The sequence below is a fragment of the Rutilus rutilus genome (assembly GCF_951802725.1).
Source record: "Rutilus rutilus genome assembly, chromosome: 19".
NCBI classification, from domain to species: Eukaryota; Metazoa; Chordata; class Actinopteri; order Cypriniformes; family Leuciscidae; genus Rutilus; species Rutilus rutilus.
The window spans coordinates 16,546,614-16,568,711 of record NC_140232.1 but is presented as its reverse complement, the minus strand read 5'-3'; the positions used below and the strand labels follow the sequence as shown (position 1 = coordinate 16,568,711).

At 35.8% G+C, this 22,098-nt stretch overlaps 2 protein-coding genes across 4 annotated transcripts; both read left to right on the top strand.

Moving 5' to 3' along the window:
- The first annotated feature begins 267 nt into the window (after positions 1 to 267).
- On the top strand, positions 268 to 5,181 carry LOC311278653 (uncharacterized protein). Of its 3 annotated transcripts, XM_084389650.1 has the most exons (5): positions 268 to 353; positions 719 to 855; positions 3,714 to 3,818; positions 4,004 to 4,048; positions 4,188 to 5,181. In XM_084389650.1, the coding sequence occupies exons 2-5, from the start codon at positions 771 to 773 to the stop codon at positions 5,042 to 5,044; spliced, it is 1,092 nt and encodes a 363-aa protein (XP_084245776.1). In that variant the 5' UTR covers positions 268 to 353; positions 719 to 770; the 3' UTR covers positions 5,045 to 5,181. The 3 variants fall into 3 exon arrangements, with proteins under 3 accessions (XP_084245776.1, XP_084245777.1, XP_084245778.1); XM_084389651.1 differs by lacking the exon at positions 4,004 to 4,048; XM_084389652.1 differs by lacking the exons at positions 3,714 to 3,818; positions 4,004 to 4,048.
- Positions 5,182 to 7,751: 2,570 nt separating this feature from the next.
- LOC311278559 (uncharacterized protein) lies at positions 7,752 to 15,222 on the top strand. Its single transcript, XM_084389489.1, has 3 exons — positions 7,752 to 7,786; positions 8,206 to 8,312; positions 11,781 to 15,222. The coding sequence occupies exons 2-3, from the start codon at positions 8,228 to 8,230 to the stop codon at positions 13,532 to 13,534; spliced, it is 1,839 nt and encodes a 612-aa protein (XP_084245615.1). The 5' UTR covers positions 7,752 to 7,786; positions 8,206 to 8,227; the 3' UTR covers positions 13,535 to 15,222.
- Positions 15,223 to 22,098: the final 6,876 nt, after the last annotated feature.

Below are 22,098 nucleotides of genomic sequence, written 5' to 3'. Positions count from 1 at the left end.
ATAATTGAAGAATTTATGTAACAGTGAGTGCCCTAAGTTGTCATCAGGTATGGTGCACCAAAACGTCAACATTTTAGACAGAATCTCGCGTTCCAGATGTTTTGCTCACCCTTTCATTAATAGTTTTTATATTTTCAACACAATCAGCTGACAACATTTTTTTAAATGCGTAATTCAAGAATTCACTTTACATTTCCGCTCGGAATTACATATTTTGTTATGTGTATGCAGTCTTGTGTGTACATTTCTATGCACGTCCTGTGATTTTAGGCAGTATATGTGTAGGGGACTTTTATTTTGGTCTGGTGTTATGACATCATAAGGCTGCACCGCTCTCCTCTGGCCCAACAAAGGTTTGAGTTTTTGAACGCTTAAATATTGAGGTGTTTAAATTGATACAAATCGTTTACTAATGTGAAATGAATGGAATATTGTTTGAGGTGTCGTGTGATGCTTTACAGTTCAGTTTTCAGTTATTGGCCGTTTTTCGTCACTTCAGAAATTATTATTTAATCATAATACACCCATTTTATTTTATATTTAAATGTTTGTCTTAAAACCGAACTAAAGCATTGCATGAACTGGTAGTTTGTCTCGTAAATCGCTCTTTTAAGATTGTTATCTGCAAGTGCATTAATACGAATAAAGTTTGGATTTATCTTTTTTTTCTATTGATTGTTTTCATCATTTTAAACATGGAAAATGTCCAAACATGCAGGAACAAGAAACAGTTGGTGAAACAGCTGAGATCCACGTGACAGTTTTCCAAGATGGCATTTATTAAAGAGGAGACTGAAGACATGATCATTTCAGAAGCATTCAGAGTGAAACATGAAGATACTGAGGAACAAACAGGTTGGTTTCAAATGTGTACTCAAAAAAGTTTCAAATGTGAACTCAGAACCCATTTTTCATTTTAAAATGTTGACATGTTGGTGATAATTTTCAAAAGTCATGTAAATTGACTTGTAAATTGACTATATGAAAAGTAAAAGTAAAGTAAAAATAATATTCATAATTTTTTTTGTCATCATCACAAAATCATAATTATGTCATAATCACCAAATCAATCATCATGATAGTCACTGTGGAATATGGGGTTAAATCCATGCTTTTTAAAAAGATAAATGTAAATTTACAAGATGTTGAGCACTTAGTGTTGTCACAATACCAAAGTTTAGGTTGTCTGTGTCAATACCAGTTTCAGTATAGCAAAAACTATTAAACGGTGTGATTATATTATTTTTCCATTTAAAAATAAAATAAAAATACTTGAGTTACTTATTAATGCTAATTTAATCATATGTAAATAATACATTAAAGGTATAGTTCCCCCTAAAATGAAAATTACTCACCCTCTACGGTTCTAATGCCGTATGCCATTCTTTCTTTTATGGACCACAAAAGGAGAATAAAAAAAAATGTCCTGCTCGCGCTCGTCCATATAATGGTAGTGAATAGCGACCAGCATCAAGCTTTTTGAAAAAGACGCAAAAGTATCACAGACCGCGACGTGTCTTACATTCCAAGTGTTCTGGGGGTATACAGTATGAAATTTAAAGTATTAGTTTATTTAAATCCTGACCTTGGCCTTTGGTCTTCAGTGCACAGCTATGCAACGTGCACATTCGTGTGACTCTATTAGCATCGCAGTTCACTCCATCAAAAAAAGCACAGAAGTAAAATCAAAATTAAAATCAGAAACGTGACATGAAATAAAGCACCTAGAAGTCCCAAAAAAGTAACTGTGTAGGCTACTTTCTTCATTGAGTTTGTCTGATGAGAGTCAGAATGATAGTTGATGGATGTGAACATATGGTGCATTCAAGTCATCTCGTATAGATCGTATTTATGAGTTGCACACACTTGGACGCCACCACAATGTCGTAAATACCAGTGGGGAGCTCTGGATTTTCTCTTTTTTTCTCCGATCTTTTCAAGTTGTGGGAGTGTCACTGAGAAACATGCCGGAATACCACAATACTTATTTAACAGTGATATTGTCAGGCTTTTCTATTTACAGCGCAGTAAGCTAATTGCATGCACAGAATATGATGGCATTATAATATAACAATGCAACATGTAACGATAAAGTTGGCAGTGGCTTCATAAATGAACAAAAAACATAAAAAACGAAGTACTCCTGATGCACATTTCTTTGTTCTTCATTTTCTAGAACAAGAGTTTAAGAACCTTACTGTATTTTTGTGTAATTAATTAAGAGAAAGTACTCCGCCATCTTACTCTGACGAAAGTGACTTGAACGCACCTGCCGTCTTAAACACGACTTCCCAACTCGTACGTACGAACTTCCCAGGAGGACTTGAACGCACCAATAATAACTTATTGTTACGATGGACACAGCGGATATATTCTCCTCAGAGAGAAGGAACATGGATTGTATTTCATGTCTCGTGTTTGTTAATCTTGCATTCTCACAACTTGTGTGCTTTTTCTGGGTGAGACGGAGTAAACTGTGGTGCTAATAGAGCCTCAAGATCATGGAATGTCTGAGAAGCCAACCCTGGGCCTGGTGTAACACAAACAGTACACAGTTTGAATGAATGTTTCCCTTATCTGACACGCACATTTCAGGTTTTGAAGTTACTAATAACTAGCTGATGAGTTGAATCAGGAGTCAAAAAAAAAAAAATCAAACACATAACGTGCATTGAAGATATTCGAAGCTCAGGATTAGAAAACGCTGATCTAAGGCTACATTCAAACTGTCAGTCCAAATCCGATTTTTGTGCATATCCGATTGAAATCAGATCAGAATTAGCTAATGTGAACAGCAAAAAATCACATGAAATGTGATTTTTACAAATCCGTTTCAAGCTACAGTAGCCTACATCCAATATGTGGTTTCAAATCCTATTCAAATCGCATTTCTGGAAATTTCTGCTCTGATCGGATTTCGCATGGTTTATGTGACTTTCTCACGCCACGTAAAAAAATGTAAACGTCAGACATTGTTATAGGAAATATGCAGAAATAATGCTGTTTGACAATATGCAAACAATGACAATATGACATATTTTGAAACTGGCGGAGACAACAGCGCAAAAAAAAGCTGTGCATACCAGCCTCCGGTTCTGCCGCTCGCTGCCTCACAAGACGGGTAGTCCAGCGTGGCGGCTACAAATTCCCATGTTTTAAAATTTAAATAAGACAACATCTCTATTGGAAATCCCTCCATTGCAGATAACCAAACCAATGCAGATATTCCGGAAAACGAAAGAGCTGCATGGACACACAAATCTGACCGATCGGATCTGAACAGTTGCGATACACAGTGTGGACATCAATAATTTTAGGTCAGATTACAATCGGATACACAAACTGTATTTGGACTGACAGTCTGAACGTAGCCTAAATCATTCCTAGAGCCCCCCAAACACTGCACACTTTACATGTCTTCTTAATCAAACACACCTGATTCAGGTCATCAGCTCATTATTAGAGATTCCAATGCTGTGTCCGAAAGCGTCCCCTATACCCTGATTTGCTATTCCCTACATTACTCCACTAATATAGTAGTCCACTTGAGGGAGTTGATGAAAACGAGTGAGTCAATGGCTGTCCCTTCAAATAGTGCCCTATTTGAGGGTATAGGGGGGCGATTTCAGACACAACCCAAGACCTGAAATGGGTGGCAGACAAAGGAGACACTCCCTAGCTCATGAATCAGTATATCGTGTACTTGAATTCAGGCACTGGTAAGGATGGTAAAGGACCCTGGCTCACTACACATTGGGACATTGATAATGCTGTTTCCGGCAACATGACAACATCCTCATTGAACAACATCACTACTGGTATTTATGAACAACAGCAGAACTGATATCTTTCTGACATTATTTTTAATATAATTTTAAGTACATTATGAATAATACTTGTTGTTACATATACGTGCAACATTTCAGGTGGAAATAAATTATAAATGTTAGCAATATTATGTTCATTAACTGTCTAGCGATGATTTTTTTTTATGCTAAAAGAGGAACATGGCTGGGAACCCCTGATCTAAATTGTCTTAAAAACTGCTGTGGGTTTATATACTTGCTAATTGTCCATTAATAGGATGACAGAATTAACTTTTAGCACATTGAATACAAATAGTTGTTTGATATCTGTTGCTTTAAGAAATTGGGGTTAACTTGTATTTTTCTGTTTTCACCATTCAGACCTGATGCCACTTATAGAGGAGAGTCGAGAACTGAATGAATTGAAGGAGACGCAACAGTATGAGAAACATGATTTCATAACTGATAATACACTTTGCTCACAGCCTGAAAAGTCTTCCTCACAAAAAAGAGTTAAGGCGGCAGGATCTAAAAGATATTTCACCTGTCAACAGTGTGGAAAGGCGTACACTACAGCACAAAACTTGAAATACCACATGAGGCTTCACACTGGAGAGAAGCCTTTCTCATGTGATCAATGTGGAATGAGTTTTATACGTAAAATCACCCTTGATTTACACATGAAAATTCACTCAAGAGAGAACCGTTTTATATGCCATCAGTGTGGACAGAGTTTCACGTCTGTGAAATACCTTAACATTCACATGATAATTCACTCCAGAAAGAGCCCTTACGAATGTTACCTATGTGAAAAGGTGTTCAAATTTAAAAAGTACCTAAAGGGACACTTGAGAAGTCACACTGGGGAGAAGCCTTTCAAGTGCCATCAATGTGGAAAGGGGTTTCAAATAAGTCACAACCTTAAGGCACACATGAGATGTCACCCTGAGGAGAGACCTTTCACCTGCCCTCAGTGTGGAAAGAATTTCATACATAAAGGACATCTTAATGCTCACATGAGAGCTCACAAAAAAGAAAACGATTTGAAATGTATTCATTGTGGGAAGATTTTTACAAATAAGAAACTCTTTAACATTCATAAAAATGCTCACCCCGAAGCGCAGCATTTCCCCTGTCCTGAGTGTGAAATGAGTTTCACATCTAAAGGAAACCTTAAGACTCACATGAGGATTCACACTGGAGAGAGACCTTACACCTGGGAAGATTTTCATACATAAAGGACACCTTAAGTGTCACATGAAAATTCGCAAAAGAGGGAATGATTTAAAGCCCGGGACACTTGCGGGTCGGTCGCCTGTGGATGAGAGATAAATCATTAATGTGTTTTATTTTAATAAAGACACTGAACTTGGTAAAACACAACAAACGTGTGCCACTCTTACTTTCTCTAACAAGGCATATCTCTTCAACAACAATGCAAGTTAAATTTATGTTATACACATATAGAATATACACAAGCTTAACAGAAATTTTTTCTTGTCATTATGATGGAAATATTGATGTGTGTAAAGTTTAATTATAATCAGGCTCTAATTTGCATACTCTCAAGCAGCAATGGAGGCAAAACATATCAGAGACAAATTTCAAAAAGGATTAACCCTCATGTGGTGTTCATGTCATTTTTGACTGGAGAAGATTTTCTTTTTCCTGAAAATACTAGTTAATGTTATCGCATTGAACTGAAACTTAGTGACTTTGGTCACAGAGACTATAACAACTTGTCCCAATTTTTTTTTTTTTTTTTTTTTTTACTTTTTTTGTGTTGTTTTTTTCACCTTGTTACATGGTGTTCCCGGTCAAAAATGACAGGCCTACACAAAATAGCTTATAAATCCTTCGTTATGCTATATTATCCCCAAAAATTGGATTCAATCTTTTTATCAACTTGTTTCCTTTCAATTAGGACTGGTTTTGTATTCAATTTTCAAACAGTTTAATTGTAGGAGTCATTTATCCGAGCTTATGCACCTCAGTTTTTGAGTGAAAAAAGCATTATTTGTTAATAATTTTGGCAATATTGAGAAAAATGCCTACTATCAAATAAATGAGGCCTATGAATAATCAGATGCAAATATAAATATAAAACCAGTCCTAATTGAAAGAGAACAAGTGGACAAAAAGATTGAATCCAAGATTGGGCTAAAATATGGTATAATGCGTGATTTATAAGCTATTTTTTATAGGCCGGTCATTTTTGACCGGGAACACCACAAGTGTGACTATGTGCCATATTTTTTACAAAACAAAAGTTTCAAAACAAAATTCCTGGTGAAATATTAGAGTAGACTAGTGTGATCAACAGTAGCCTTTTTTTTTTTTTTTTTTTTTTTTTCATATTTCCAAATTTACTCATAAATTATTTGTTTTTTACTCAAAAAATGAGATGCCTACTCTCAGATAAATGAGGCCCATGATTAATCAGATGCAAACAGAAATATAAAACCAGTCCTAATTGAAAGAGAACAAGTTGACAAAAAGATTGAATCCAAGACTGGGTGAAAATATGGTATAATGAGTGATTTATAAGCTTTTTTTTATGGGCTTGTCATTTTTGACCGGGAACACCACAGGTGTTATAGGGTTTTGAACACCACATGAGGGTTAAAGGCCAAAGGAAAGAAAAGTACTGTGGACCAGGATGTATCAAGTGCTGATATGTAACAATATGAAGCGCTGTATATGACAATAAAGTAAAAAATATCCAGCCTTTGTTTGTGCTGAACTTAATTTCCTGTGTGTGTGCTCGGGAAGTTGCAGTGATGTGAATTTCATTTGAAGGAGTAAAGCCATATCATGCTTAATGCTGAGATTTTGCTTAAATAATGTGACGATCAGGTGCGGATATCTAAATCAGAGAAAACCATTGGCTTGGGTGGGTGGCAGGTGGATGATTTAATTTCAACATTAAATTTGGGTGACTTTAGGGCTGATCTGTGCATCTCTGATCCACAGTTCTATATCTTCTGGTTTCCCTTTTTAACTCTTTCCCCGCCATTGTCCTTCAGCAGGCACAGAAGAATGACAGAACTCTCCCATAAGGCTGTCGGATAGTCTGTGCGCCTGTGCGGTGTGTTCAAAGTTAACGTACACATTTGTGACAAAAACAAAAAATGTGGATCCATCAAATGTTTAATAAATTGTAAATAATGGCTAATATGCCCTTAGAGTATGTTAGTAAGTGTGTTCGTGCTTAACTAATTACTGGTGTATTTAATGCATAATTCTGGACCCTTAAAATAAAGTGTTATCAAAAAGCTTACTAGTAAAATAAAATATCATTACTAGTAATATTTAATAAATGTGTACTAGTATCTATTGAATAACTACTAGTAGCTAATAAATAAGTACTATCTAATTAATAAGAAGGCTACTAGATATGAGTATCTAATAAATAAATACTATATTTAATATGTACGAGTGTCTAATAAATAAGCACTATAACAAATATGTTGTAGTCACAATTGTAATGCATTCTTGTCAAAACTGAATAGTTGATATACTAATGACAGATCCCCATGGAATGGCAGAAATTTGAAATGTGTTAGTAACAATAGAATAGTTAGGTCTATTAGTCACTATTGAAATAAGTACTAGTATCCAATGAATAAGTACTGCACTAGTATCTAATAAGTACTAGTCTCTATTTAATAGGTAGTATCTAATGAAGTGTCTATTTAATAGGTACAAGTAGGCTATCTAATGAATTGGCCCAAGTACTAGTATCTTTTAGAAAGGCACTATACCTAAAGAAGAGAATATGATTAAATAATGTATATTTGTCAGTACACGTCAGGCTTTTCTCTGAATGTCTTTGACATATTATTTGTATGCAGTATTTTATGCATGTACATTTTTAAGCACTTTCTGTGATTTTAGGCAGTATATGTGGACGGGACTTTTATTTTGGTCTGGTGTTATGACATCATAAGGCTGGACCGTTCTCCTCTGGCTCAACAAAGGTTCGAGTTTTTGAACGCCTATGCATTTGGTGCGTTTAATTTGATACAAATCGTTTAATGCATTAATCATTTGTAAACGAATTATTATGTGTGGTGCCGTGTAACGCTTTACAGTTCAGCTTTCAGTCAATGGATAATTGCCGTTTTCTCTCTTGTCTTTCAATTTTCCTTTTTCTAAATCGTATCTTCAGTAATGATTATATCATAATATTACACCCGTTTTATTGTTATATTTTTGTGTTTGACAACTGTAGGCTACTGTAAGACGTTGCATGAACCCTGATAGTTTGGCTAGTAAATTGCTCGTTTATGATTGTTATTTGTCTGTGAGTAAGCGCATTCATTGGGTTAATATTTTATATTCCTTTCCGTTAATTGTTTTACTCATATTAAACATGACAAAATGTCCAAACATGCAGGAACAAGAAACAAGGTTTCAAGATGGAATTTATTAAAGAGGAGACTGAAGACATAAGTATTGCAGAACAATTCAGAGTGAAAAATGAAGATGCTGAGGATCATACAGGTTGGTTCATAAGTAATTTATTTTTATTATTAAAATGTTGACCTCTAAAATTCAAAATCATATGTGACACCTAATTAAACACAGAGTGGGTCACCTCATGTGGACAGACAAAATGAGGAAATTTAGCTAAATAATAAGCTATCATGGTCATAATGGCAAATATATTTCTTAAATAAAAATACAGTTTAAAAACAATTTAACAGATTGCAGGTTCATTTGTGTAGTACTCATGTTATCTCTGTCTTTCATTCACTCTTGAGTGAATGATGTGAAGTCCTCAGAAGTGTGTGTTTGCATTGTGTTTAGATATTAAAAGCTGTTAACCACTGGTCCTGACTTGTAGCTCTCATCTGCTACTAATGTCCACTATCATCCCCACAGTTTGATCTAAAATTTCAGATCCAATGAATTCTCTTTAATTGTTCTTTACACATAATAGTTCTATTTAGAACCATATCATTCTGCACTCTCAGAAAAAAAGTTACAAAAGCTGTCACTGGGGTGGTACCTTTTTAAAAGGTACACTTTTATACCTTTTAGGTTCTAACATGTAGGCTACAATTTAGGTACTAATACTTTTAAGGTACAATATGCACCGTTTAGGTACAGAGGTGTATCTTATGAATAGGTGCTTCCACCGTGACAGCTTTTGTACCTTTTTTTTTTCTCCGAGTGTCAGGAGACCTTTTATGCTGAAATTAAGACTTTGGGGGTTCTTCATTTCCACCTGTTTTTTTTATTTATTTTTTTTGTTGTTTTTTTAATCTGTAACTTTCAAAAACTTTTTTCAAAGCCATCACATTATTGATTTTCTGGAGCTCAACCATACAACTGGTCGACACTCTCAACAGGTAATAACATTCTTAAAATGTCTATACATTTTAAATTTCAAATTTTAACTGGTTTCCTAGAAAACACACTGTAATTTTTTTTTTCTTAGTTTTTAAACGGAGCACGTAAGTGTGACAAGATTGGTTCAGTTGATGATACTTCTCTCCTCTTCTCCACTAAGCAAGTAAGTGACAGAGATATTGGATTTATGATCCATACTGTTAGAAGATTTTTATTTATTACTTGGGTTTATCCTTGCAAATGCCTAGTCCACAAAAAACATTACATCTATCCCATGATATTTTATCTTTTTATTTTTCTTCATTTTAACATTGCTAACTGTAATAACATTCACAACAGCTACGTTTGACCTAATTGCTTTTACTTAAACAAATGTCAGTGTGACTAAACTCAGTGTGACAGTTGTGTTTTTCTACCCAGACAGATGCTGTCACCTCATCATCTGCAGAGAGAAGCTGCCACTAACTCAGTTACACCAAAACACATAATGATGGACATAAGATCATAAGATATTTCACTGGAACTACATTATTTTGTATATACATAGTTTATATATAAATATATATATTTTTCTGTATTTAATCATGTTCAGATGTCATAATACTGTATTCAGCTAATAACATGGTTTGTACAAGGTGCTTGAAGTGCTTGAAGTACTTGAATTTGACTTAAACTATATATATAAATTAAATTAGTGTTTATTTTTTTAATCACAAATACAATCTTTTCACATAAAATTAATGCTGTAGCCCATTTGATATAGATACTGAGCCATCTTGCATGGCTATGAGCGTGATATTGCTCACATGTTTTCAGGTATGTGATCCAGCTTTTATTTTTCATGTCAATCATATATACATGAAAAAAGAATCACTTCCCAGGTGACAAAGACAATAATTGTATTAATATGTATTAAAAATGCATTATAGATATATATGAATCTACTAACTCACTCTTAAAGTCGGTCCCTTGCCACCACCTAATGGCGTAACTATGTAACCTCTTGTGAACTTGTTGATGAACCGCCATCAGACAGTTTCTCAATAAACACTAACGCTGTACAAACCCTGTAATCACTGTTAGAGCATTGTCATTTTTTTCTACAATTTCCTTTGTCAATAAAAAAATAAAGTACCTAATTGAAACAACCTGTTGTCAGTTTTATAAGTCCCCAATAAAGTATTATAAGATCAGGCAGATTTATATAATAATAATTAATAGTAATAGACTATTACTTAAAAAGTTATGTATAACATCATTAAGGATTTATGTAGCACTTTCAAAGCATGGAACCTTGTAAAAAGGTTCTGCTATATAATCCAACAATTTTATCAGCGATCCAAATGATCATAAAATAACTGTTACAGGTATCTATGCTTATTTGCCATTAATATAATATGACTAATTAATTAGCCCAAAGGGAAATTTGAATAATTACTTAACTAGTTATAATTAATTAAAAATATTTAGAACAGCTGTAAGAGTTTGGGTCCAGTTCTCACTATTAACTAGCTGCTTATTATCATGCATATTACTAGGACATTGGCTGTATATTAGTACTTATAATGCACAAAAATAATACCTTATTCTGCATGACCGTATTCTACATCCCTTACTCAACACCTAAACTTAACAACTACCTTACTAACTATTAATAAGAAATAATTAAGGAGGTTATTGAGGCAAAAGGTGTAGTTAATAGTGAGGATTGGACCCTAATCTAAAGTGTGACCGTAAGAGTTAACTTGATGTAGCATAATTAATACCAGAGCTATCATTTTCGTCCAGCAAACACTCTGTGTTAATTGTTTATTAATTCTAAGAAATGTTAATTTCTAGGGTACAGGAAGTAACTTTCTTATTGTGCAGTACTACTCAGAGCATGTAGCCAAATTCTGCATGATTGGGGAATCCAGTGAATGGACGTGACCCACAAATAACAGTCAGAGGATCTTTCATAATTGGAAAGACAAGGCTGCTGCCTGGCACAAACTGAATCCGCCTTGTGATTGATGATCTTTTAAACCATAATGGTGTCACACTATAGGTGGTCAGTGAGCCAATGGTAACTTAAACTTTCGGAGGGAAAGCTTATGATCCTTTGTCTTTGAGCATGGTGTTTTGCATATGTAATTTAATTGGGTGTTGATGGAGAAAAATTAACGTTTCTAATATTCATGTGCTGCATAGGCATCAACATATAATGTAAATGGTCATTCAGGAAATTAAAATAGAAACTCGCAGATACCACACATTGTATGTGATCTTGATTAAGTAAGGATGAAACACATAGGTTTAATACATAGGTAAAACACTAAGATAATATATATAATTACATAGGAAAATTGGATTGATGATTGAACATACTGTATCTCAAGTGTGTGTATATAGAGCACTGTATAGAAAAAGTGCCTGGTTCTGCATTTAGGGTGTTAAGCCCAAAGTATACTTTGTTTTTTATGTGTACACGAGTGTCTGCGTACAGTGCACGTGATGTACATTTTGTCACCAGAATATGAGCATTCTGTATGCATGCTGCCTGATTTTTGTATGTTATGATGTTACTTTGTGCCGTTAAACTGGGTTAACTTGAATTATTCTTTTATTTCACCATAGACCTGGTGGTGATGAAAGTGGAGAGTCAAGAACTGAATGAAATGGAGGAGGAAGATCATCATGAAGAAACACTGTGCTCACAGACTGAACGGGCGTCTTCACAAAAAAGAGCTCGGAAGGCAGGTTCTAAAAAGTGTTACATCTGTCCTCAGTGTGGCAGGAATTTCACTTATGAAAAAAGCCTTAAAAAACACGAGGCAAATCACACTGGACAATGCCCTTTCACATGCCAACAGTGTGGGAACATTTTCACTACAAACGGAAGCCTTAAAAACCACATGAGAGTTCACACGGGAGAGAAGCCTTACACGTGTGATCAGTGTGGAAAGAGTTACACAAGAAGCAAGACCTTAAGGGATCACATGAGGATTCACACTGGAGAAAGGCCTTACACATGTAATCAGTGTGGGAAAAGTTACATACGAAGCAAGACCTTGAGGGATCACATGAGGATTCACACTGGAGAAAGGCCTTACACATGTAATCAGTGTGGAAAGAGTTTCATACATAAAGTGACCCTTAATTTACACATGAAAATTCACTCAAGAGAGAACCATTTTATATGCCATCAGTGTGGAAAGAGTTTCAAAGACATAGCACGCCTTAACAGGCATGTAATAATTCACACCGGAGAGAAGCCCTTCAAATGTCACCAATGTGGAAAGGGGTTTCAAATAAGCAACAACCTTAAGGCACACATGAAATGTCACACTGAGGAGAAGCCTTTCAAGTGCCATCAATGTGGAAAGTGTTTAAAACATGAAACATCCCTTAACTACCACATGAGACTTCACACTGGAGAGAGGCCTTTCACCTGCCCTCAGTGTGGAAAGAGTTTCATTCTTGAAGGACAGCTTAGTCGTCACATGAGATATATTCACACCGATGAGAAGCCTTTCGTGTGCCATTACTGTGGAAGGATTTGTGAAAGCAAATCAAACCTTAAGATTCACATACAAATTCACACTGGAGAAAAGCCTTTCTCCTGCCCTCAGTGTGGAAAGAGTTTCATTCATAAAGGACTCCTTAATTATCACATGAAACTTCACACTGGAGAAAAGCCTTTCAGTTGCCATCTGTGTGGTATGAGTTTCAGATATAAAGGACTTCTTAATGGTCACATGAGAAGTGTGCACACCAATGAGAAGCCTTTTACCTGCCATCACTGTGGAAGGATTTGTGAAAGCAAATCAAAACTTCAGATTCACATGCGAATTCACACCGGTGAAAGGCCTTTCTCCTGCCCTTGTGGAAAAAGTTTCGCACTTAAAGGAAACCTTACGGCTCACATGAGACTTCACACTGGAGACAGGCCTTACATGTGTGTTCAGTGTGAGAAGAGTTTTGCTTATCTACGACAGCTTAAAAGTCATCTGCAAACTCATTTTGGAGAGAAATCGCAGTGTTCTGAGTGTGGCAAGAGGTTTACAAAGATGAGCAATTTCAAAAATCATCTGCGCATTCATTCTGGACTAAGGCCATTTAATTGTAATCGGTGTAATAAAACATTTATTTTGCCATCACACTTAGAGATACACCTGAAAAGTCATGCAGACAAAAGACCCTATTTGTGTTCTCGGTGTGGAAAGAGTTTTAAATGGCTCTGCAATTTAAGATCGCATCGGAGATTTCATGTCTGTGCGAAACCTAATTCCAGAGCAAGCTACTTGAAACGAAAGAAACAAATCCATACTGGAGAAAAACCTGACATCGTGACAAGTGACTTTCATGGGGGTCATGCGATGGCGCCTTAATTGTGTTAAACAAAGTTGCTGTGTTGTGCTACAAAGTGTCATGGGTGAACATTTCCAATAGTGTTGTGGTGGAGGTACTGTATTGCTGTTTTTTATTTTGTATCACCAAGTAAATAGTTTTACTTAGTCATGGCTCATCTGTAGAGGCAGGTTGTGCAGTGCCCCATTAAAACATTCATCCACTTGAATACATAAACTTTTATATAAACTTCTAAATAATCAATCCTAAATTTAACTCATACACGTGTTCAGCATTCTGCAACAAATAATACGTTTCTAGACTATTTTAAGTCATAAAGTGAGATGTATTAAAATGTCTTGTATGGCTTCAGTTTAGTCTGCATCAGTTCAGCAACTAGTAAGTCTAATTGTGAACTCCATAAGTGTTTAACTTGAGGCAGGAGGATGTGTGGAGTAGTGTACTAAATTAGTGAACGTGTAAATCCTTTGGTTTAAAAGTGCTCATGTTAAAGGGATAGTTTGCCCAAAAATGAAAATTAGCCCATTTACTCACCCTCAAGTCATCCTAGGTGTATGTTGTGACATTCTTCTTTCAGACGGATACAATCTTGAGTTTTATTTAAAAAAAAATGTCCTGGCTCTTCCAAGCTTGATAATGGCAGTGAAAGTCCATAAAAGTGCATCTATCCATCATAAAAGTGCTCTGCGATGCGTTTGTGTAAGAAAAATATTCATATCATATTCATATCTATTCAGAAGGCCTTTATTAACACTCTGGAGCCGTATGGAGCAACTTTTATGATGGAGAGATGCACTTTTATTTTTTTTATATAACTCCGATTGTATTTGTCTGAAAGAAGAATGTCATATACACCTAGGATGACTTGAGGGTGAGTAAATCATGGGCTAATTTTCATTTTTGGGTGTACTATCCCTTTAAGAGAGGCTACTCACGTAGAGCCAATGGTTGGAGCTTGAAGTCCAGCTCTCTCTCTCTGGTTGCAATGCGTAGAGCTAGAAGTTCCAACTACACCCTATCCTTAGCCATAACCCTATCCCTAGTCTCAGCCTCAGACGTCACGCCCACGGACCATTGGCTGAACGTCTGATGCATATGGCACACAAAATGGGAAACACTTCAGGAGTTTTGAAGTTGTCATCTGATTGGTTGAATTCTAAAGGATTTCCTGGAGACGTGTGTCACGTTCTTTAATGATCCACCTGGCAACAAAGCCATCGTGATGCCAAACCCCCTCATGGAAGAGTAAAGCTGTCTTGTTTGTGACTGTGATGATGAGCGCTTACCAGGATCAACTTAACGCTAGATTTTCAAAAGTATGTGAAGTTCGCAGTTCCATTGTTGCAGTAAACTTACACAACATTCTTGAATGAATAATTTATTAGATTCATGCTGGTCTGTTATTGTATGGGACATCGACTTTACATTTTCACTCCCCTAAACATGACGCACAACAAAACAAACTGTGATTGGTTGCTTTACCCTATCCTTAAACATAATTAGGTCAAGCTCCACCCATTACGTCCAAAGAGTGGGAGCTGGACTTCAATTGGCTTTGTGAGCATTGCATGTGAATGGCTTGTAAACTATTCGATTGTGTTTGTTTTATATTTGTTGCATCTATATGGCTTTATTTTCCTCTCTTCTCAATTCCTAACATTCTATATCAACATTTGAACGCAATAAATACTAGACTACATTAAGATCATTTTAAGACATTTTTATGTGTGTGTGTGTGTGTAAGCTATTTATAACATGTCAATCAACATTAGAGTGCCACCCTCAGGATGGGCTAAGCAAAGACAACAAGACATCAGCCTAAAGTGAGTCTGTGTGTTTTCAGAGATTATAATGTAAAATGTAAATCACATAACCTCAATTATATATTAATTAAATAATGTTAGCTAGCGCTATGAGCCAGTGACTGCCTCACCTAAATTTATGGTCAGGAGCCGCTAGTTACTCATGAGTGTTTTCGTCATCTCCTTAAACACAGACAAATGTCTGGCTATTATTGACAAAGCCACTAAACAGATTTGATTTGGATATGCTCTTCAGCCTTTCTAAGCAAGGCTTGAAAAGTACTTTCTACCACAAAAATCCTGCGTCACATCTGCATTTTTACTATTTTTGCATGTATTGTATAGGCAACTTTTTTTCAATGTGTTGTCTTTTCTACTTTTATAGCCTATCGATATAACAAAAACTGTATTTATATGAACTTGTCTGGCAAATCAGACAAAAATGGTGAGAACAGTGAAAACTGCAGTAAAAGTTTAAATGAATAGTGGCAATTTCTGTTTGCACTGAACATTAAATATTGTGACAAAACTAAATCCTTAAGATCTGACCAATCCTGCATTATAGCATGAGTTTCTGTAACAGCACGTGCCCCCCCCCATTGGTCACTGGCAACAGGGAAAGTCCAGACAGCTCAGAAACCAGGTAGCCCAGACCGGTTAATCTCATTTAGGAAAATAAACCAAACATCAGTTCCTTTAGAGACCCTTTTAAAGTGTCACCATGCAGTTTCATGTTTCTGTAGTGTTCTTTATTTATCCTGGTTTAACTGTCTAACTCTTATTCAAGACGAGGCTCTGTGAAACACAGTGATTGCTCCCCTAATCCATGTGAGTGTTTTATTAAGTAATATGAATTCACCAACATGTTCATTTTAAGGTTAATATTGGACATGACGCCCAAAAGATTTTTCAGCTTCCATACAAGATGAGAAAAATGAGTCTAAATGGGCCTATATTAAATTCAAACTTAAACTTAAAAAGGCATATGATTCCATCAAATGATATTTGATTAAAACGATGAAGGGATGTAATATAGTTACACTATATAATGCATAATATGAAAATGACCATTCAAATACATATATGATTAAGATCCTATAATGCAACATTAGGTTGGTAACAAATATACAATTGTTACCGAAAGGCTATTATGTGCATGTTCTCTGTTGCAGTGGTTCTCAAAGATCCTTTCTCTGGTTCTGATGAAATAACAAAGCTGCTTATTTTCTCATCCCTTCTCGTTTTCTCGCTCCTCTGTCCTCCATCCTATGACCCGGAAACCGATCGAGATCAGCCATCTTAAAGGACATCTCAATTCTCTAATTGCACCTCAAGGAGGCGAGGATCGAGGAGTGAGAAGGCTTCCTGAGGAGTCATGAGCGAGGATACACAGGTGTATCCTTTGCGGAAGTGTTTTATCGACTAAACGTGACGCACGTATAAATTCTCCTTCCCCTTCACATCTGTCACAATAATTTTAATTTATACTTTACCTTTGCAGTTGAAATAAACCGCACATCTCACATATTTCAACAGGGTAGCTTTATTATTATTATTATTTATTTTGAATTTCTTAAATAACCAAACTTCAACAACATAAGGGCAGATCCTTTGCGTCCGGAGTGATCAAGTACTCCAATGTGTAAATAAGCTTTTCTTCGATTTCTCCGTCCTCATTTTCTTTCCTTGTATTCTTCCCTCGCATCCTACAGGGGGGTGGAGCTGAGACGCGAGGAAAGGAAGCGAGGATGCACAAATAAGAATTGAGAAGCAATCATAGTGTAGAAAGATTCAGAAAGGAGACATACTTTTTACATTAATATAATTAAACATGCATATATACATACTGTATATACATAATCTGCTTGATAAGTTTGTAAACGGATATAGTCAATTCTTGTTTGTATAATAGTGAATATTTAGTTCACTGTTGTTCTCTTGAACTGTTTATGGCATTGCAGATATATTTGTTAGAATAAAACATTGCATTAGAGTCATACTTTGTGTCTGTTATGAAGGCTTTTTCTTTCGGTGTCAGGGAGATTGTAACCTACATGAACAGGACACCTGACACACCTAGTGCTATATTGACACAGCTTAGGACTCAGCATTCTTAAAGTTTTCACTTTCCTGTTGAGACAAAATGCACCTAGTATGTAAAAGTTAATTATTAGAAAGTGACTACAAAGACCATTGTCTGGTAAAGAACATGAAAATAGTCATAAAACAGATGTTCAGATGAAGGGAGCTGTAAAGTGTCCACTGAAGGCAAGTTGCAGAACCATGCAGTTTTATTCCATACAAACATAAAACAAAAGCATGGCGTGGCATGGCATGGAACTCAAGACTTGAACATAAACATGGACTTCCAACCAGTGGCTACAGAAAACAATACTTGACTAAAGGGCTTACAGTTTTTCTCAATTGTTTACACACTAATACTGGTACTTGAGACACAATGACCACAACATGTAACTCATTCACCAACCCCCTGAACCAATTCTGCTAAACTACAAGCACAATTCCTGCTTTACACTCAAATTGCAGTTCTAAAACACACTTTGTTCAAAACACTACACACAATTCTCTGCTTTTGGCACAATTTTCATGCAGAAAATCTCTTGTTTTCACAAGGAACACACTGCCATTCAAATATGCACACTGACTCATCACACGGGCAAACACCCGTCACACAGTTTTACAATTAGCAATCAGAGCTTTAGCATAAAAGGGCAACAGGTGAGCGCTTCAATGGGGCAATGGATGCCAACATTGGATTATTATTTTTTTTTTACTGTAACTGTATACAGTCAATTCTTCTGTTGTTTTGTATGTAGACCACTGTATGTACAACTTTGTGTTGGTTGGCATGTACACTGTGTACAATGTTTTTGTGGGAAAAATACAGTTTTTCTCGATTGTTTACACACATTTTCTGAAAGCATGCCTCATATTCTCAGAACTCTACACACAAATCCAAAAACACACACACAATGGGCAAAACCCCTCAATTCTCCTGCAAAATGAAACTTTACATTCAAAACAATGTTATTTCTTCTCAAAATGGTATTTTGTTTTCAAATGACACACACAAACCATCATATGAATAGACATTTATAAGAACCAGTTGAACACTGATGTGCTCAATGTAAAACACTATGATGAATGGAAAACACTTCTTCTCCATTCATCATAATGATTTAGGCCTTTTTTTGTTCAGTGTTACACTTTCTACAGACAGTACATACATAAGTGTGTTGTAAAATATCTGAGAATATTGTTTTTATACTCAGAACACACAAATACACGGTAACGAATATATTTTATTTTTCCCACAAAAACAATGTACACAGTGTACATCCCAAGTTACCAACACAAAGTAGGACATACAGTGGTCTACATACAAAACAACAGAAGAATTTACTGTATACAGTTACAGTAATAAAAAAAAAATCCAATGTTGGCATCCATTGCCCCATTGAAGCGCTCACCTGTTGCCCTTTTATGCTAAAGCTCTGATTGCTAATTGTAAAACTGTGTGACGGGTGTTTGCCCGTGTGATGAGTCAGTGTGCATATTTAAATGGCAGTGTGTTCCTTGTGAAACCAAGAGATTTTCTGCATGAAAATTGTGCCAAAAGCAGAGAATTGTGTGTAGTGTTTTGAAAAAAGTGTGTTTTAGAACTGCAATTTGAGTGTAAAGCAGGAATTGTGCTTGTAGTTTAGCAGAATTGGCTCAGGGGGTTGGTGAATGAGTTACATGTTGTGTTTATTGTGTCTCAAGTATCAGAAAATGTGTGTAAACAATCGAGAAAAACTGTAAAATATATTTGTTACCGTGTATTTGTGTGTTCTGAGTATAAACACAATATTCTCACATATTTTACAACACACTTATGTATGTACTGTCTGTAGTAAGTGTAACACTGAACAAAATAAGGCCTAAATCATTATGATGAATGGAGAAGAAGTGTTTTCCATTCATCATAGTGTTTTACAGTGAGCACATCAGTGTTCAACTGGTTCTTATAAATGTCTATTCATATGATGGTTTGTGTGTGTCATTTGAAAACAAAATACCATTTTGAGAAGAAATAACATTGTTTTGAATGTAAAGTTTCATTTTGCAGGAGAATTGAGGGGTTTTGCCCATTGTGTGTGTGTTTTTTGATTTGTGTGTAGAGTTCTTAGAATATGAGGCATGCTTTCAGAAAATGTGTGTAAACAATCGAGAAAAACTGTAAATACACAAGACTAATGACTAGACAAGGGACACCAGTGAACAATGGCTGCATCCGAAACCGCATACTCACTGAGTAGGTACTTAATTTCAATGAGTACTTACTTAACGAGCGTTAAAAGAGTAGGTACTATATAGCCTGATCTCGTTAAATGTGAACCGTACATCATCCACCATGTTGACGTTATCATGTGACCTACGACGTTATCCCAAGCGCAACAACTTAAAAGATATAAGCGACAGGTTTAATTAATATATCTGTAAATATCTTGATATTGACGAAACTTGCTCATTTTGTGGTCTTGTTGAAGAAACAGCTGCCCATTTATTTTGTGATTGCAGTATAACCAATAAATTCTTATATTTTTAACCCACTAATGTGACCCAGTTTTATCCTTAAATATATTATTTTTATTAAGAAACACCCAAATCATCATATCTTGAATATGTTGTTACATTTCTTCATTTTATAAGCAAAAGTTTTCGCCCACAAGCAAAAGTCGCTTAAATTGTTTTCCTCTTTTTCTTGTTGAATTTAACTCTCGTTTTATCCCTCAGGCTTATAAATAGCAAACAAAAAATGCATTTTCTTTATGTATTATGATGAATTATTAAAAGATATGTAACCTTGTCATTGTGCTTTTTTCCCGTGTATTCTGATGTACACAAACCCATGATATTTATGTGTTTTTTTTTTTTGTCATTATGATTATTCACTGCTGAAAGATACAACCATGGTATCTTTCCATGATCTTTATGTTACTAAGTTCTGCAGTAACAAAATGATATGAGCGACAGGTGCACAAACATCAGTAGCTCGACAGCCCTACCAAGAACGGTTTTCCTCAGCGTTTGTGACGTCTGTACACTGCGCCAAGATCTCGCCTTTGGAGAAAACTGTTGATTTTATTCTGGGAAAATTCAAGCATCACTCCTTAAAAATTAGGATTACCCCAAAATGAATTGCATAATTTGCTAGCCCACCCCAACACTTATGTAGGATAATAATGATAAATGCTGACCAATACTTAATATTACTTTTTTTTTTTTTTACTGAAAGTTATATATTTTAGTTAAACAAGCAAAATGTAATTTGTTTTGTCATATAACATAGCTACACTAGATAAATGAAGTCAACACATGTACATTTTCAGTCAAGCAATGAATTAATGCATTAATTAATTAAATTAATTATATTTTATTTTATTTTATTTACTGACAACAATAAGAAGCATGAATAAATGAGTAAAAGATTGAAAAAAGTAACCACAATAAATAAATATATACACAAGTCAACAACACATGAAAAGCTTTATTCAAACTTACTGTTCTAACAATCAAATATTTACAGGCGGTGGCCCCTACATCCTACTGCCATCTCAACACAGCGGTTCTCATTCTGCGGCTTTATTCTGATGAATCAGCTGACCACCGTTCCCACCTTCACCTGTCTCTGCCGTCCATCATGTCCCTCATTGCTGCAGTCAGACTAGAATCTGATCACGGATGGGAAAGGGACATCGAGGCTATCCTTGCCTGAGTGCACAGTCTCCCTCATCACCTCATACAGAGCGCCTGAACAGAACCCTGTGAGGCTCGCCTCAATAGCAAACACTCCTGTGAGCGAAGCATAGTAGAGCGAGCCTGTGGCATGCTGAAAACACACTGGTGCTCTATTTTCTTCACAGCCAGATGTGAGCCGTGCCTTCGTGCCTGAGGTTGTTCCGTCCTGTACTGTGCTTCACAATCTGAGGCAATAAGGGCAGGTGGAGTGATGGAGGGTCTCATCCATGGCACCATTTCCTGGATTCAGCTCTGGGCTTCTCATCCTCAGTGCTCACACCAGTCTGCAAACATTTCAGATCCTACAAAAATGCACAAACATTATACATTATACAAAAACCATTTTAACAGCACAATGTCATGTATAATATATGTACATGTATAAAATAACAAAATTATTTGACTTTATATTTTTATTTCAGGTCCTCAATACTACATTTACATGTTGAGGTTGTCGCTGATGTGTTAACTCACTCTTTATCCAACATACATGTTCCTCAATTTATCAACAGTAGCCTACTAATGGACAAATATAATAGATAACTTAGGCTGTTTAGTTACTTTATAGATTAGTTTATTTACCTTACAGTTCATTTATCTAATGTAAACCGTGTTGACAACAGTGGATTCTACATAATAGCACACAATCATCACTCAGATGTCTATTTCATGTTGTGATGTGCTCATCTGCAATACATAGGCCTATATAGATTATTTTCCTGTCAGATGTAAATAAACATTTAAAATAAGCTCCCTGTCAGGGTTCTATCACTTCTGTCTGGTTTATATCTTGGTTTGGTGACAGAGCTCTGACACTCCCGGTTTGTCATGTGTTTGTGTATAGTCTGGTTTGTTGTGAGCACATGGCTTGTCATGTATTTCCTTGTGCCATGTGCTCTCCTGTCAATTGTCTAGCTCTAGCCCCTCCCATCTTGTTACCTGATTATTGATTAATTTGCCCCACCTGCTTTCCTCCTTAC